At 42.3% G+C, this 13,535-nt stretch overlaps 1 protein-coding gene across 4 annotated transcripts; it reads left to right on the forward strand.

Moving 5' to 3' along the window:
- Positions 1-1,008: 1,008 nt before the first annotated feature.
- On the forward strand, positions 1,009-12,300 carry LOC118409621 (ZP domain-containing protein-like). 4 transcript variants are annotated; one of them, XM_035810772.1, is made up of 10 exons: positions 1,009-1,241; positions 5,878-5,972; positions 6,277-6,546; positions 7,759-7,940; positions 8,197-8,366; positions 8,746-8,848; positions 9,130-9,269; positions 9,646-9,754; positions 10,067-10,265; positions 10,758-12,300. In XM_035810772.1, exons 2-10 carry the CDS (start codon positions 5,906-5,908, stop codon positions 10,907-10,909), a joined length of 1,392 nt encoding a protein of 463 aa, XP_035666665.1. In that variant the 5' UTR covers positions 1,009-1,241; positions 5,878-5,905; the 3' UTR covers positions 10,910-12,300. The 4 variants fall into 4 exon arrangements, with proteins under 4 accessions (XP_035666665.1, XP_035666664.1, XP_035666667.1 ...); XM_035810771.1 differs by having other exon boundaries at positions 5,887-5,972; XM_035810774.1 differs by having other exon boundaries at positions 1,010-1,241; positions 6,280-6,546.
- The last annotated feature ends 1,235 nt before the right edge of the window (positions 12,301-13,535 follow it).

The raw sequence follows: 13,535 nt of genomic DNA on the forward strand, positions 1-13,535 counted from the left end.
CAAAGGTAACCGGCTTACCAGCTAGTGACCTGTATTGTTATCAGACGATGTGGACTTAAGCCTGCCTAGAGTTATACGGTCTTATACCATCATCCTCTGACTCACTGACAGACAGACTACTTCTTTGTGCTTCCGTTTCAGCATAGTATTACAGCTGTTGTGTACACGTAGCTTATATGTCTCTGACCTACTTTAAAGTACCCACATGCTCTAAAAGTTGCTACTACATACACTATATGTTATCATGTTTATCTTCAAGTTCATGGAAGGAAAAATATTGTTTAGCTCCGTTTCGTCCTCTTGTATTTTCTCCTCCAAACAATAGAGGTCAATGAAAAATAAGGTCAATGACGGCTGTCACCATGGTTACTGGAGGCGTAGCAGATACTCTGTAGTGGTCAATTACGTGATGTAAATGAATGTATTTGATTAAGAATAAAAAGAGGTGTAGTTTGTCAGGCTAAAGCATGTGAAGGTACTTTTCTAGTTTTGTCAGAAAGTCTCTTCAATTTGATGTTAAAACATAACAGTCTAGTTGCAGGCCTTTTGAAATCAGGCTGCTCATACTTGAAATCAGTACAGCCATCTAGGAGAGTAAGACATTGCGTCGTGGCAAATATGAAACTTCAAGTCAGGACCTTTTACGCTAGGTTTTTTTATATATCAATCCATACACAGTAGGGATTGAAATATATTGTTTTTATATTTCAATCCATAAATTTTTTTAATGTTTGCATGGGTTGGAGATGGATTAAAATATGTTGTATTTTCTTGCGAGCAAATGTCGGCCTTTCTAAAGATTTAGTTACAGCTGTATTTCCATAATTGATGAAACATTATCAAACGAGAGATTCAATGAATATTGAAAAATGGAGGTATGAGGTTTCCGAACTCTCGTTCAATTCTTGCTAGCTTTCGCTTAAGTACATACGTTCCAGTTGAAGGAAACATAGTCACAGGGCAATATATTTTGTTTATACTACCAGTATTAGGATCTATGTTCTTTGATATTCAGAATGATTTTGTTTATGTATTCTGCAGTTAGACAGATCTAAACGATGGGGACGGCATCTTAAAAGTTTGCTGGTTATTATTTTTTCAATGATGATGTGAAACATTGAAGTGTTTAAGACTGCTGAGGCGTTACGAGCCATGACGTCAGCTTTGACAACCAGTCTGTTCACATAGGACGGAAGTACCGCGGTGAATGTCGACAATCAACTGAAAACGACCCTTTGTCAGTAAGTAAAACTGATTTCGTTTCCATGTTAGTTATATAAATGATTCTGTACGTATGTTGATTCATACCCGCAGCACTAAGGGTTCAGAAATGTAGACTTGGTCCGTCAGTTTTCGTTGTTGCTATATCAATCGTACGGTACCGTAAAAGGGGAAATCTTCACGGCGGTTCCAATTTCGCGGTTTTCGCGGTGATCTCTTCATCGTGAACTTAGAACCACCGCGGACGTATCTGTCCTGTCTTTTGTCTACCTACTCCATTGTTTTAACAGTGGACTCATAATAACCGCCAGAACTCCATTTTCTACCTACTGAGAATTTCAATCCCCACGATATTACTCTTTTACAGTATTCTGTATCATTGAAAGGTTATCTATTATTCATTAAATAGACATCAATTTTGTCATGATCAGAACCAGAGCTGACCAGGCGAGTGCGTCACAGAACAAGAGTGCAAAAGTTCTCCTGCCTACAGTTTCTGACGTTGAGAAGGAAACTTATGTATTTTTTTGCCCACCAGCAAATCATATGGTTCTCGTTGCACAAAGGCGTTATCATAAGAAATGAGAGACCATGTACCATTGTAGAGGCATATAAACCAGTTTTGTAATGTTACAACTGATAGTGCTAATCAACAAATAACGGCCTTCAGATCAATGAAGAATTTCAGCACTTCTTTTAGGCCCCCTTTCCACCAGTCGGCTATCGCATAATTGCGCTCTCACTGCGACCTACATGTAAGTAGCTATAGGATATGTGTAAAAGGTCATTTTCACACTGGGTATATCCAAGGAGCTTTAAAAGCTCCTTGGTATATCATACGAAAAGTAAAAGTGTGACAAGGTAGACAACAAAACACAGAAAGTGTAGAAAAGATTCGTTTGTTTTCTATACAATTCGTTGCGATATGTCAAATTTCAGGTCGCAGAGAGAGCGCGGCGAGAGCGCCGTCCTAGTAAACAAGAAATCTTTTTAAAAAAGCTGTGCCTTGCCGCGTGGTAGGAATATCGTCAGGAAAAGGTAGGTCGGCACTTCAAGCCCAGCAAGGCAAAATGCTATGCCTTGGCGTGCAGTAGGGATAATTTGCTTGTCTGCTGAATACGTATTATGGTAGCCAAAGCCTTGTATTGATCTGTTAATCTTGTTGGAAATATATGTAGGTGTCTTAAAATATGACCTTGCATTTTCTGACCCTCGACCACTAATAAATATGAAATAATTAGACATTATTTCAAGGATATACAGTAACAATTTTAATTTATTTCATTTCTGTGAAAGGGCAGCTGAGTGGGTACTGTATGCTTAGCAGGAGTTCAGGTACTGTGGTCAGCTGAGAGGGTACTGCATGCATAGCAGGCGTCCAGGTATTGTGGCCAGCTGAGTGGGTACTGCATGCACAGCAGGAGTCCAGGTACTGTGGTCAGCTGAGTGGGTACTGCATGCATGGCTGGAGTCCAGGTATTGTGGATACCTGAGTGGGTACTGCATGCATAGCAGGCGTCCATGTATTGTGGTCAGCTTAGTAGGAGCTGCATGCATGGCTGGAGTCCAGGTACTGTGGTGAGCTGAGTGGGTACTGCTTGCACAATTTGAGGTACTGTGGTAAGTTGAGAGGGTACTATATCAGAGTCCTCCCCAAATGATGGAATAAGGGAGGCTCTCCACTATACTCCAGCCCAGCTCCACTATACTACATTTGAAATCTAGTGTGTTTCTTCCCTATTTTCCTGATTAGTTTTGCTAATTTTAATGAAAATTCACAGATTTTTGTGGTATCACTTTTCCAGTTGGCATTGTCTGCAAAAACTTGTGAATGGGCGATGGTCAAAGCAATAGTGGTTTTGGCACTTCACAACAAAGGAGTCACAACACTATATTGTACTTGTAGTATTTGACACCATCTGTCATGCAAAATGAACAAATTTTCATGAAAGCGCAGCGCGTTGGTTTGGATTATTTTTGCCAGCCCCTCCACTATACTAAAAGATTCTGGGGAGAACCCTGACTATATGAATGACTGCAGTTCAGGTATATGTACTATGGTAAGATTGAACAGTTAGTCAAAAATAAATTAATTGTCTTTTGACAAATTTGACAACTTATATGAAACGTGTTGTTTATCAGATGGCATTACTTTGTATATTGCAATATTTGATGTAGTTCATCAGAGCAGCGTGCATTTGTGCTAATCACAATACAGTCTGTACGGTGGCAGAGGTTGAACTTGTTGTATTGAGTGCGAATGCACAGTCTGCACGGTGGCAGGGGTTGGAAGATTGAGTGCAAAAGCACAGTCTGCACGATGGCAAGGATTGGTAATAAGTGGCAGTGATTAGACTTTGTCTACTTGATGGCGTATTTCATTCAATATACACTTTGGCTTTAACACGGCTCTGGTCTGTGCTGTGAAGAAATCTGCAATCGAAGACTGAAAGAGAAGGAGAACAATTTCTTGTGTCAACATTAAAACCAACTGAAAGAGCATATGTATATTTAATTGATAGAATACTAGTGGTTTCTAAACATATGACAAAGGAGGTTTAAAAAGACCTTGACATGACTAAATGGTAGCCAATTTCTTGGCATTCTTCAATATTTGTTGGAGAGGATCTGCTCCCCTCCTCCACCGACAGCATAAATCTTTTTAAAAAATGGGACCAAAATGAAGGCAATACGATAGAAACAGTCCTGAGTAGACATTTAAAGATGGCAAACGTTAGTTGGTAAGCAAGAAAGTAAGACACGAATGTGCTCAATCGTGTAAAAATAGAACCTTGCATGTCCGAAAAGGATTGGGGAGGGGGGCTGTTTTGATTCACTTCGTCTTTTCGTGTTTATGAAATTATGTTCACGGCCGGACAAACCAGCGTCATTTATTACACTTGTTAATAATTTGTTCACCTACGATGTCAGGGAAATACCACCCAGGTAACAAAAATGTCCGACAAATTATGCACAAAGAAAACTGATCTAGTTACAGGCCTCACAAAAACACGGATAAAACAATGATTATTTTAGGAATCACTACGATAAAAGTTTGACATATATAGTAGCTAGAATATTATCTTACATATTCCAAAGCGTTACATTTTATTTCTGGATTAGCGATAACTTTGAAAGAAATGATGTAGAATGAAGACTAGGAAATGTAACAAAACAGGCCGCAGGACTAGAGTTGATATTTGAAATATAACAAAATGATCCTAAATATTATCTATTGCGACTTCTCGTGTGACGTTTTGAGCTGGCGCTCTCCTAAACTCACGTTAGCGTTTTGCTGCGGTCTCGGAAGGTGTCTCCAACGTTTTGATGACGTCATGGCTACTTATATATTCACATACAATTCATTAGCCTGATTTGGACATTATTTCATCTTTGTGAAAAGCTAATGCAATTCTTGTTGCGAGATAATACACTTGATTTTATGCCACTCCAAATGAATTTGGAATTTTACCATACAAACGCTTCAATCATTCAATGTAACCAAATATTAAATGCTTTTAGAACCGACCGCAAACAGAAACAAATACGTAAAATGGACGGTTTAAAATTCAACGGGGATGTACCATTGTCTGCCTAAGCCGTCAAACTTGTCCATGAGAAAGGCGATTTGGAAGGGCCTTTGAAATGGTCTTTGGAAGAGCAAGGTTAAAAGGTCCGTCCGTCCGTCCAAGGAAGAAAGCTGGCGTAAAGCCTTGCCGGCGGCAAGGCAAAAAAGGGGGGTAATAAGCGACCTACTCACTACCTGTTCATGGTGCCTAATCCATGAACCCATTAAAACAATGGGAATATGATTGTAAATCGCAATGAAAGAGCAAGGATGCGATACACGTAAATAAGACGGACATAGTTCGCTATGTGCGTTTTAAGATGCACAACGTTGGCGCCTATGTCCACTGACGCAGAGTAAAGTGGTCATTCTCATGTAAAGTACCAGGAGCCGGAGGGGTACATACCTATCTACAGTTGTGCCATTGATGTTTTTCTCAGGGGTCTGATGCCCATAGTTATCAGGTTGACGTGCGGAAAACATGAGCGACCCCCACACCTTCACAGGTCACGGGAACGGTGATCAGCTACCACCTGCATGTATTGTTCGAAGTTTGACGACGTGGATTAAAGTCTGCCTGGAGTTATACTTACCTTCATCCTCTCACGCCATTGTTTGGATAATGATAGACAGGCTATACTTCTTTGTTCTCCATTCCAGCACAGTATGCTGCTGCGTGCTAAACTTAAGCGGTATTTTTAGGACACACCAAAACTCATCAGCAACCCATGAATTATCTTGACTGTCTGCGACCTGCTGTTAAGGACACATGTCCTAAAACTAGCCACCAACTGCACCAGGTGGACAGAACGTTTTGTCAAGTGTTTTTTCGACCTCACATGTGACCATAGTGCACAACCTATGATTCTGGAATCATAACAAACGGTTATGTATGTAAATGGCAATATATAAACTATCCATGTATCATGCAATACACTTGATTGGTATTTACCCACCCAAATCAACTTCCTAAATTTTTTGTGCTGTGGTTAGATTCTATAGAACCTATCCAGTTGGCTGGGTAACTTTTGTGAATCAATGTATCTTTTTACGTGGCTATCTAACCTTCTTCGATACACCCTTGTTAGTTGTTTTAGAGGGAATAAACAAGAGACCATGAACCCAGGAGCTCTGTTAGGAGCAGCAGTCCTTGTGCTCGTGGTGGCTCAAGCGACTTCTCAAGGTGAATAGTTTTTTTCATTGCCAACTCCTACCGACAGTTTCATTATTTATTTGTCACTTTTGTTCTCTTTTTGTCATGCATTGATCTAAAAACTGATCTTTTTCCAAGTGACGTTATCCTTTATGACTAACGTATAATAACGTTTGCAAGTAGGACCATTTGCACACATTTTGCATACTATAGACGGCTACTGTAGCATCTCCTCGGTTATCATCTTAATGAGGTCGCAATTTGCATGATTTATGTACAAAAGCTTATGGCAGAAGTTATCACTGGAAAGCTCAACTGTCAGCCACTCTCTCAACAGCTCTGTCTGATCTGACGTTTACCGAGGTGGGGGTAGACTACGTCACTCTCTCCTGGACTGCGCAGGGAGACCTGAACATCACGGGATACCATGTCTTTTACCAGTACTCCGGCGGTTCACGGATAGGCCTGTCTCCTCCGCCGGCAGCGGGGGACACCACGGCGACAGTACGGGGACTGTACGCTGGAGTAGAGTACAATTTTACTGTCAAGTCCTTTGGCGAAGATGGTGAAGAAAATGGAGAAGTCAGCGGGACTGAAACTACAGGTTAGCCTGACTACAAGCTTGGCCCACTTTCCATTAGACGGTGATTGCGCTGCGCTCTCACTGCGAGCTAAAAACGGAAGTGTGTAACCCTCGACTTCATACCGGGTATATCACACAAAAAATATAAAGGTGGGATTGAAAGACAACAAAGCACACAAAACGTAAGAAGATTTTTCTTGCCGATTCGTCGAATTTTAGGTCGAGGAGAGAGCGCGGCGAGGTCACCGTCCTAGTGGAAAGGGTATAACAGGGCAAGGTGTGCCTCTTGCGTTTCAGTGTCTGAATGCAAGGAGGTAGAGCTTACTATTTTTAGGCTGTAATATACGTGAAGGCACTGCAATGCATTGGACACATCTACATGGGGATGCCACCGATCGAGCCTCATATGAATCTCATATCTCTTGCCGAATCTGGATCTCTTAAGTTGAGAGACAATGGCCGTCGGTGTCAAAATTAGACTTTCCTTCACGCTGTCCTAGTAGAGATTCCATGTGTTTTTCTTTCATCGTTGTCTGGCAAGCATCTGTTAGTTTGTGTTATGAAGATTGCCAATGTACGCCACAGATCTACCATCACAAAACTAAGAATCAGTTGCCACAAATTACGAATCGAATCAGGAAGACATAACCACACTCCTCTAGAGCAAAGAATATGCCAATTTTGTAGTTTAGGGAAAGTAGAAGATGAAGTACATTTTACTATGGATTGTCCTTTGTATGATAGCGATAGGAACATTTCATTTGACTATGTGTTAAGTAAATATCCCCACTTTAGACACTTGAACAGTAAAGAGAAATTTATATTCCTGACAGCTTTTGATAAACCAACTCTAACCAACCATACAGCTAGCTACATTTATGCAATTACCAAGAAGCGAGAGGAAGTCGAATGTCATAGAATAGATTAGACGCACATCTGCATATATAGATGTGTATGATTGTTTCCATTGTTACATATATGTGATTCTTACCGTGTGACCTGTACTTAGCCCAGTGGGGCAAAAATGTGCAATAAAGGTCTTCATTCATTCATTCGTTATGGCATGTGTGACAAGGTGCCGGCTTACAGGTTCTCGAGCGTTTTCTTATCAACTGGAGGCCCGCTCGAGCCACAAAATACATGTAGCCAGGGAGTCTACAGTAGAAAAATTCCCGGCGGGGACCCTGTGAACAACTTTGCGACTAACTGATTCCAACATAAATCCCAATCCAGCGGCAGCGGTGTTGAACACGGCGTGCGATCAGGGGACGATGGAGGTGTCCATCCCACTAGCCGCGCTGCCAGGTGTAGTGGTAGACAACATGCACCTGCTGGACCCCAGCTGTGGCGGGACGGTCACCGCGACACACGTAACCTTCTCCACCAACCTGATGGAGTGTGGGACTATCCGACAGGTGAGGACTCGCGGATAGGCACCGAAAAATAAAATGAAAAATCACAATTACCTTTTCGATAAGAGTATCAAGGAAATGCATTAGTTGATCTCTTTTAGAATGAAAAGGGCTGGCTCATAAATTCCATTTTAAAAGTATTTCTGTGTTGAGTAGGAACAAGAAGTATCTCAACAGTCCTATAGGAGGGATAAGATATAGAACAGTAGTTTTAATACACAATGTTCATGATCCTTTCCTGGATATCTACCTAACTCAGACTTCGGCAGATAAGTTCATCTTCATCAACGAAGCCATCGCCACCCCAGTGGTTCTGGGAAGTGGAGCATTAAGGGGCGCGAACTTCAGCAGGAGGTTCCAGTGTGAGTTCATCCGTCGGTTCGACATCACACAGGGAAGAGAGGTCATGCACAACATCCCCCCTCCAAGGTAAGATCTATTCTCATCATTGCCATTAATTAGCTTTGGTTCTTTTTCTCATCTTAAGATGCACATGTGATCCCAGATGCGACATGCTTTATACATGTATATGTGTTTGCCAAAAGCGAACTCGTTTAAATATCAGTTAGCCCCCCTGAGCGACGATCGTGCAGCGACCAAATTTGTGTAACCTTTGATATCGTAATAGTGGTGTAAGGCAAGATGCACAGATATGGCTCCAAGGACAACAGAACATACCAAAAATCGCCCTTTATCAGTGGAATTCGTTGAGCGATCTTTCAAGTCTTTGGCCAGTTACAGCGCGATCGTATCCTCTAGTAAAAAGAGGGTGTTACCAGTTAGGTCCCATGTGTGTACACTCTTCCAGTGTGCAGATTGAGGTCGGGAACAACAGTCTGATCATCAACATGAACATGTTCACGTCTGCGGACTTCAGCGACACGTACGACACGCCTGACTTTCCTCTGAGAGTAAGAACCTTCTTTTGTTTCCGCATGTGTCAAGCTGATGTCAATCTTTCTTGAACTGTAGTTGGCAACTCTGGCTTGTTGCTGTATTTGACTTGAAGAATGGCTTGAGAGACAGAACTTAAATGTCTACAATAACAACAATGATACCACATCAGACGGTTGTCAGGATAAACATCGTTTATTGGTAAAACAATAACCACCTGTCATCGTTTGTGGCACACACAGCTTGAGTCTCTTGCTGCAATTTGAAACGTTACATTTTGTGAATGACCACTGAACAGGTGACGCCGTCTGACCGCCTGCATTTTGGCCTCAGCGTGGCCTCGCCTCTGGACAACCTGGAGCTGTTCGCTCTGCAGTGTGTCGCCACACCGACCCTGGACCCTGACGACTCTCCCCGGGTCAGCATTATTCAAGACGGGTGCGTTCAAGTTACCATTCCTAGAATCAGAGTCAGACTATTTCAGAAATTTAAGATTCATAATTGAAACATCTCTTCTCCTCAATAACGTCCTTGTGACGCAGCCGACGAGCTTTCGTCGTATTTGTTGATCGCTTGAAGATCGCATATCAACATCACCTAAGAAAGAGCGTATTTTGTGCCTGGACAGTTTCCCAGTGGGGTTAGCTCAATGACCTCCGCACATCAGCTGTATCGTGCATCTGGCGTAGCTCGCTGGCTGATCAATATTTGTGCTGTGGGACAGCGGTTTAGAGTTTTGCATATTAAGAAGGTGCGACGATCTCCATATCAGCTAGCGCGATAGAGTCAATATTTCTTCCTTCTCCCACTGCAGGTGCGACATCGACCCGACCCTGGAGAAGAACGCCGCCCGTTCAGGCGAGAAGGCCCTGTACTACTCTGTCCAAGCCTTCACTTTCCCCAACGCTGCTGATAACAGCCTGGTAAAATGACATCGCGTGGTTACGGTGAAGGTGGTGTAGTGGATATGGTTATCAGACAGGTTGTCTGTAGGTTATGACTTGTAGCGATCATTTCATTCTTCAACAGCATCTTTGTAAACAATGGAGTAGCTTATAGGAAACATTTTTTGTGGTACAAATGACAGTTACACTTCATAGGAACAGTGCAACCAACACATTTCAAGCTATGTCTGAACAATTGTCCAAAATTGCAAAGTTTTAATAATAACTTGTACTTGTGCTCGGCGTAACAGAAACAACAACACATTCTAAATGCCCTTATTTCTGTGTCAGTTGTATATCCATTGCACCATGCTGGTCTGCTTTGAAGACGACTCCAACTCGAGATGCAGTGAGGGCTGTATCTCCGCCAGGCGGCGCAGGCAAGCTGAGTCGGTCATGAGTGAACACCGAGTCCGCCGTGAGAGCGGTAAGGAGCGAGAGATCAAAATCAGCCAGGGTCCCGTCATCACCGAGGCTGACAAAGGAAAAGGTAGCTGTCATCTTTCAACAATGTATGTTGCTTGTTTGATTTCGGCAGTACCGTTAAGGCCAGGGTATGGCTTTTGACAATGTATATTGGCAATATCATTACGGACAGGTCTCTAACCTCCAAGCAGATGTTCCGTCGGCAAGACAGTATCCAAGAGCCGAAACAGGTTGGAAAACTATTTCGGTCCGTGGATACTGGTAAGGTCCCGGGTTAGGGTGGCCAAGGCGCCTGCCTGACACAGAAACACTCAACGGTGGGAGCACTAACTACCGTGCCAGGTAGGGCATTCAACTCAGGGATCGCACATGGAAAAAAATTGTAGCTGTTTGTTCGTGCGTGGATGGATTGATATTTGAGGTGGTGACTTCCCCAGGTATTTCTAATTCTTATGGTGATAAATATTCATGTTCAGCATGTGGTTAATTAAAAAACCTTGACTCCGTGTCATTCGAGTGAATAGATAAATGAATGATGTATAATGTCGTCCTGTAGGCTCCACCTTCCCTACCGTGGGTGTGGCTGTTGGCGCGGTCGGGGTGTTGACTGGTGCCCTGATGATGATAGCTACTGTCGTCATGCTGAGGACGAGACGTGGTCTGGTCACTGGGAATAGGGCTAATGATTGTGCAGGTAAGAAAGCTTAAGTCGCGATCTTTTGTTGTAAGACCAGTACAAGATCAGAAGGGAGCCCAAGCTCAATGATGAAAAGTCAACGCCAGTGAAAGAGATGAAGCCCGCTATTTGTGCCATGATGTGGGCCGCGTGATATGTTCTATGCAAATGTCTTTAACACAAGATATACAAAGTTTCTTCATATACAAAGTAAACGAAGAAAAAAATCACATTGAAAAAGTAGCACCTTCAGGTTTCCTTCTAATTCTACTTACTGCCACAGTGGTAGCAGTACATAATTCCCAGCTCACTTGTTCGCTTACAAGTTCAAATGTAATGACGCCCTCTACAAGGTCACAGTTATGTTCAAACATCTTTAATTGTTTTCCTTTTTGCAGGTCTGGACAACTATACGTTCCAGGTGTGGGGAAAGAGCAAACCCGACGTCCCTGCTCATGGCTAGGAGTAGTTGTCTATCCTATTGTGATAATGACGATATTTCAATAAAGTTTCCATTGTGTGTTTCTTGCGGGATTTTATAGACTTTTTGTTTTCTTATGCCCATTAAATATGACACTGTTTAGATGAAAAATGATAGACGTTGGGAACGCGAAATATTGGATATTCATTTTAAATTAAATTGATAAAAGTAGAGCCATTACACACGTGTTCAGTGTCATAATTGTCATAGAACTACACAAAAGTCTTGATCTAGTGTTCTTGCTTGCCACGCCAAGGCAGTTTAGCCTATTACTAAAACCGTCAGAGCAGGGCCGACAATAACGCGGCAATGATGCTAAGTGATGTACGTGGTGTCTGTTTTCCTTATGAAATTAAAAAAGTGGAAAATATATAGTACGCTTTGAGTGCACTTCTTTATTGTTTCTTTTCATGGCACTATGGATTCACTAGTACAATCCTTTGATGGGTCATATCATAATTGTACAACACAGATGTCTGTGTACTTCGAGGAGACGTTGAAGTCATCTTGAAAATTGCAACATATACTATAATACACTGACAGCATAGCGAAACATCCCCACATCGTTCTCACGTCTGACAGCATGTGAGTCAGGCCTGAGATGTAGTCCCTCCCAACTGCTATCTGTGATCCAGAAAACATCGTCTTTTCAGTGTACCCAAATACAAACCCGACACTTTAACTTAGCTTTCGTCCACCTCCACTATCCTGATGAGATGACAAATACACATTTCTTTCACTACATCAACTCCTTCACATTCTTCAGTATGATGTTCGCCTTTTTACTGGCGATTTCCTGATGAATCAGTCTCTTGACTTCCCTTTGCTTCAAAACGTCCTACCAAAACTCCCATTCTGAATAATCCATAGCATATTGTTTTGCTATTTGTTCTACCACCAATGACTGTTCTACTTTTTTTTCAGACCAATTCGTCTGAAATATAAAACAATTAATTCCGACCAACTTCACAGCTCTAAACTAGTGGGTAATACTTTTAAACCTGTTGAATCACAGATAGGTCATATCGTTCCTCCATCGCTAAGAAAGTACCAAGTGGTTCGGGGTTGGTTCGTGTCTAGTCTTTCAATGTCTTTTGAAGTGCTATTGTTGGCTGTATATTTGTCGCTAGTTTGTATCTATCAACTTACAAGATTTTGTTTTGTAATGTCTTATCATCAAAATGTGCAACAACGTCTCCATTTATTATGGTACACTTATACTCAGTTTTAGGGGTTGAATTTTGCCCATGTCTGAAAGTATAAAGCTTGCCTTCTAGAATTCTGCTCAAAGATCTGACAAAGCGATGGAGGAATACTGTGTAGGGACTATTGGGGAGACGTGTGCTTGCCTCTTGAAGCGTTACTTTTAGAACAAGACGCTACATGAAGTGCAATGGATGTAGGGAATCGGGCTCTTTTATATACTTTTGAAACCATCCCCTGTCGCGTGGCAATAGAGCTAGCAGAAAGCTATTGAGAGCTGGGATGTTCAAAAGAATGACCTTCCGGACGCATGGCGTCCACTCTCCCCGCTAGGCCATTGTGCCTCTCAAATGAAGGGATGTACATGTATACTGATTCAAATTGATTCATCTGCTTCCTGTCAATAAGACTTACTTTTTGCACTATTGACAGGACGTTTAAGTTGCAGAATTTAAGTATTTCGGGAACTGGGAATGTTCCTGTCAATAGCGTCGGTGATAAAGCAAAGTGACAGTGAAAGGACACCGTTGATGTAACACCGTATCGGGCGGTGGATCCTCTGTTTGCCATCCTCTTCGCCTCACGATCTCCACGGGGTTCTACCGCACAGTGTACCCCGAGCCTGGCTGCGTGTAGTGCCGCAGGAACAAGGGGCTTCTCCTGTAGGGAAGGCATGGCACATCAGCGACTCCTGGCGCTCAAGGTTATATCGTACAGTAGGGTAATCAACATATTATTGACAAAACACCATGTACAAAATGGAATCAGTGAAATATAGATGTGGCAATCCTTATCACGAGGTATCGTTGTCGTTGTATTCTTAGAGCCAACACGGTAATCTTGAGTAATAAGGCTGTTGTAATGTGCTAAGGGCAAAAAAAAGAGTATTCTTCACTCTATTTCCCATTCGTCAACTAGCGTTAGAATTATGTCGCCCCTCCTCTCAGCTCCCCACCGCACTCCATTCCGACCAA

This window comes from Branchiostoma floridae, chromosome 2 (assembly GCF_000003815.2).
Source record: "Branchiostoma floridae strain S238N-H82 chromosome 2, Bfl_VNyyK, whole genome shotgun sequence".
Lineage (NCBI taxonomy): Eukaryota > Metazoa > Chordata > Leptocardii > Amphioxiformes > Branchiostomatidae > Branchiostoma > Branchiostoma floridae.

Bases quoted from the DNA above. Each gene is read 5' to 3' on its own strand.
- LOC118409621 (XM_035810772.1), top strand. From the start codon at position 5,906: ATGAACCCAGGAGCTCTGTTAGGAGCAGCAGTCCTTGTGCTCGTGGTG. The intron at 8,849-9,129 runs GTAAGAACCTTC...ACCACTGAACAG, and splicing joins CGCCTGACTTTCCTCTGAGA to GTGACGCCGTCTGACCGCCT. The intron at 10,266-10,757 runs GTAGCTGTCATC...GTCGTCCTGTAG, and splicing joins CGAGGCTGACAAAGGAAAAG to GCTCCACCTTCCCTACCGTG.